This window comes from Tupaia chinensis, unplaced genomic scaffold (assembly GCF_000334495.1).
Source record: "Tupaia chinensis unplaced genomic scaffold, TupChi_1.0 Scaffold000045_1, whole genome shotgun sequence".
NCBI lineage: Eukaryota > Metazoa > Chordata > Mammalia > Scandentia > Tupaiidae > Tupaia > Tupaia belangeri.
The window spans coordinates 7155128-7159377 of record NW_006159501.1 but is presented as its reverse complement, the minus strand read 5'-3'; the positions used below and the strand labels follow the sequence as shown (position 1 = coordinate 7159377).

The window sequence follows — 4250 nt, the reverse complement described above, 5'->3', positions numbered from 1 at the left end:
GGGGGGCGGTCTCTAGGCTGCCACTCAGGACTCTCTGGGCCTCCTGTTAGGCAGTCGCTTGGATTAGCAGTGCCAGGTTGGCTTTTAAAGACTGGACACCTGTGGAGAAGAGCAGGCCATGCGCAGGGCCTTTGCACTTCTGTCCTTGTCACAGAACAGCCGGCAGTGACTGAGCGCCTGTTGTGCATGGCATATGCTTTATGTGATTTCACTCTCCCATCTCCTGGGGGAACGGGTAGTATTTCTGAAGGCCCATCTCACTGAAGAAACCGAGCCTTGCAGAGATTACTCCAGCATGTCCAACCGAGGGCCGGCGTCTTTCCATCCATAATTATGCAGGGAGCATTGTGCATGCCGAGTGCTTATGGGCCTGGTTGGGGAGGCTCCGACACGGTGGATGTTGGCCATGGCTGTGTCATGTGGGTTGATTCTAAATTCTTCAGCTCCTCAAGGACTATGTCAGTGTCTTAATCTATTTTAATTTTTTGCAGGCATTAACTAACTACCTTCTTTGCATCAAACACTGTGCTAGACTTTGAGCAGCTTTTGTGTTTGCTCCTTCCACAGTAGCATTGCCACCTGTCTCACGGTGGAGTGAAGGAAAGGCCCTTGGCCCGAGGTCACTCCGGCAGCAGCTGCAGAGCCTGTTGGAGCCCGCGTGTGCCTCTCTGTCCACCCCATGGCCCCGAGCGCTGCGCTGGCCTTTCCTCCGCTGCTCACTGCTACCTGTCTGACAGACAGACTCGTTTTCCAGAACAGCCAGGACAGTGCCGACCTGATCACCACCTGGCACAGTCCCCTGTGCACCCGAAATGTCCACTGGCTAGTAACTGTCCACTCACTACATCACCCTTCACAGCAGTGCGCTGGGATGGCTAACATTCATTCCCGTCTTTCAGACCCAAAAGGTCGAAGCCTCAAAGAAGCTGCACAGTTGTCAAAGGTTCTGTCACGAGGAAGTGGCAGGGCTGGGGTTCAAGTTCCATTTTTGTCTGCTCCAAAAGTCAGTGCTTTTACGGTCACAGCACAGGACTAAATACATGGCAGGTGCCCCAAGGACTTCCCATTCACCTGAGTTTGTGCTATTGGCTTTTCCATTTGCACAAGTCCTGAGGTCATGAGAACGCAGGGCATGATCCTGACCCAGCCCCGCCATGTGCAGCCTGGACACAGTGCCTCGGTCATAGAAGGCACTCAACGACCCCTCCTCCGTGTCCTCCTAGGTCTCTGAGGTACTGTGACCTGCGTCTGATCAACTCCTCCTGCTTGGTGAGGACGGCCTTGGAGCAGGAGCTGGGCCTGGCCGCCTACTTTGTGAGCAGCGAGGCTCCCTTGGAGAAGGGTGCTCGGAACGAGGCCTTGGAGAGTGACGCGGAGAAGCTGAGCAGCACAGACAACGAGGACGAGGAGCTGGGGACAGAAGGTGGGGGGCCTCGGCCCTGCTGTCTGGCCCACACCGCTTCAGTCGCTTCTGATCTCTGAGGCCACCAGCACTCACAGACAAGGTCCTGGAGAGCTAGCTAGAGGAGTCTGTGACGAAGGAGGTGGCAGAGCCCTCCCTGAGTGCGGGCTTCACTTTTCCCCCCTTTTCTTTTTTTTTTTTTTTTTTTGGTGGTATGAAAAGGTAGAAATCCCTGTAGGTTCTCCTAGCTCTAGAATTCTTAGAGAACAGGAAGGAAAACGTTGAGATTTCTTAGGGCTCGTGCCTCTCAGAGTTGATGGGTTCCTGACTCACTTGCTTACTCTGTGTAGGTGAATCAGCAGTGTGTCTTCCAGCCACGGAGACTTAAGAAAACAGGCCAGTTTCATCTGCAGATTTTTTTTTTAATTTACTTTTTGGATGTTTTTGCCTCAAGGTATGTGCGCTTGCCAGAGAGAGCAGCAGACAGACACAGTGAGAGGAAAAGTGAGAAATCACTCCCTGGGGTGGGGGGAAGGCCACACTGCAATCCTTTCCCCTTCCTTCTCCTCCTGGAATCTTGGGCATGCACACACATGCACCCAGCATGATTTTCAAGCCACCGAGTCCAGGACTCGAACTGTGGTCAGCCATGTGGGAGTCCAGTGATGTAACCGTTGTGCCATCTGCTGGCCCCTCACTTGCAGATTTTTTTTTCTTTATTCATTCATTTATTTATTTTAATTTGAGCAGAGACAGAGAGACAGGTCTAGGATTTGAACTGTGGTCACCATGTGGGAGTGTCCAGTGCCTTAACCCACCATGCCACCTGCTGGCCCCCATCATTTGCAGATTCTTAAAATCTGATGCCACATCTCTATTCTAAAGCTCGTTTCACGAGAGGCGGGCACCCTCCGCAGGGCCTTAACACTTTGATCCAACCTTAGCTTCAGCCAGCCCAGATCATGGCACCTGCAGTGCCCCGTGTGTATAACTGTCTTGGCACAAACCCAGAACCTTCTTGGTGGTCTGGTGGTGTCACCGCTGGCAGCCCAGGTACCATGTTCTCAGCAGGACACACAAAGCAATGCAAGGCTGTGGCGTGTGGGGAGTGGAAGAGAGGCACGAGGAGTCACAGCTGGGCCCGCAGTCTCTCCCTCTGCCCACTGACGATGACATGCTGTGTGATCAATTAGCTCCGACTGTCATCTGTAAAGTGGAGGGCATTGACACCCGCCCTGTGGACTTCCCTGGTGCTGTAGTATTTCTCAGATGTTACATGCTGCCATTCCTGTTTCCCCTGCCATGGCCCTACGCTCCCTGGCCTTTCCTGACCAACCTCCTTAGAGTCAGTGTATGCCCCTCTACTCCCCAGTCCTCCCTGCCCCCGTGCCCACCCTGGGCACTTGAGCAAGCTGAAACCCCAGCAGTGGCCTGACTGCTCTGTCCTCACCTCTGGGACACACAGCTGCCCTCCCCTCCACTTGGGGCCCTCTCTCTCCTGCTTTGCCTGGAAACCCCAGCAGCCCTGAGGGGTCAGATACCGCCCCTTTCAGACGTCCTCTGCCCCTGCCCTTGGGGTCCCAGTGCCCGTATCTCACACCGCGTCCCTGCCGCACCATGTGGGCTCCTGTCCCCTCCTTGGTGCCGGTCAGAGGGAGCCTGGAACCCAGCAGATGGGTGAGCGGATGAGCGGGGACAGAGGACACGGGGGAACACACTTCATAAGCTCTAAGGAACTGGGCGATGCAGCAGATGGTCAGGGTGCACATTTTCAGTGTGTGTTTCAAAATAGGCTCCAACTCAGAGAAGAGAAGCCCGGTGAAGCGGGAGAGGTCCTGTTCCCACGACTCGGCGTCCTCGTCCCTCTCCTCCAAAGCGTCTGGTAAGACTTTCCAAGTGGGAACGACCAGACAGCTGGCCTGTTCAAGTGTCAGAGGATGAGGGATGCACTCGGGCCATTTGTTGACACTGTCTAATCAGAACCAGCAAGAGAAGGACATCTGAGCTTTCTAGACAGCCAGACTGGGGTCTGTGGTCCGCAGACTGTGGGCACAGCAGAGGGCTGAACTGCCCTGTGCTCGGAAGACTGGCCTCTGCCCCTCCCTGTGACCTGGGCCATGGTAGGCAAGGGTCCCTGGGTGCTGTCCTGCAGCTGTTTGGGAAGTCCCTGTGTCCCTGGGGAGAAGCTGAGAGGAGCTGAGGGGAGAGGGTACCTGCCCAGGGAGGTAGACAGGAAGGACTGGGAGGGGGAGAAGCCACAGGTGACAGCAGACTTCACCCCTGGAGTCCAGAGCCGCTCTTGGAGCGGGGGATGGGGATACCATGCTTGGTGTGGCCTCTGCCCTAGGGATCCCTTGGTCTCTGAGAGCAGTTAGGACCGTCCTCTGTGAATCCATGTCACTGTCTTTCCACCCAGTGCCTTTAGAGAGAGCCAACTCTGTATCCGAACCTGGCGTAGGAAGGTCGACCTTAAGGGGTTCGTTCCCAGCAGAGGCCGGCTCCGCAGCAGGGGCTGCCCGTCTTTCATACCCTCCCTAACACCCAGGGGGAGTTGGGCTAGTGGGTGAAGGAGGGATTGCTCCGTCTCAGGCGGAGGGCAGGTAGATTCAGGGGTAGGCCCTGGTCAGAGAGCAAGCAGCCCTTGGTGGGCCTTGGAGAAGAGGGTATTTCCAGCCAGGAGGAATTTCCAGGTGACGAGGCTCCAGGGCCTGAGTGTGCAGAGGTCGGAGGTTCCAGCAGGAGGTGGAAGGGGGTCGCTGCAGCGGGAGGGGCGAGGAGAGATGCGGGGCGGCCTCCGCAGGAGAGCAGCTGCAGGCTGGGCCCTGTCTACACCGATGGAGGCCTCCCC

At 56.1% G+C, this 4250-nt stretch overlaps 1 protein-coding gene across 1 annotated transcript in view; it reads left to right on the top strand.

The window, feature by feature from the left end:
• GREB1 (growth regulating estrogen receptor binding 1) overlaps positions 1-4250 on the top strand; it is a 91759-nt gene that overhangs the window by 51686 nt on the left and 35823 nt on the right. The window contains exons 19-20 of the mRNA XM_027773597.1: positions 1224-1423; positions 3195-3331. Coding sequence (XP_027629398.1) covers positions 1224-1423; positions 3195-3331 — 337 coding nt within the window. The remainder of the gene's footprint in view (positions 1-1223; positions 1424-3194; positions 3332-4250) is intronic.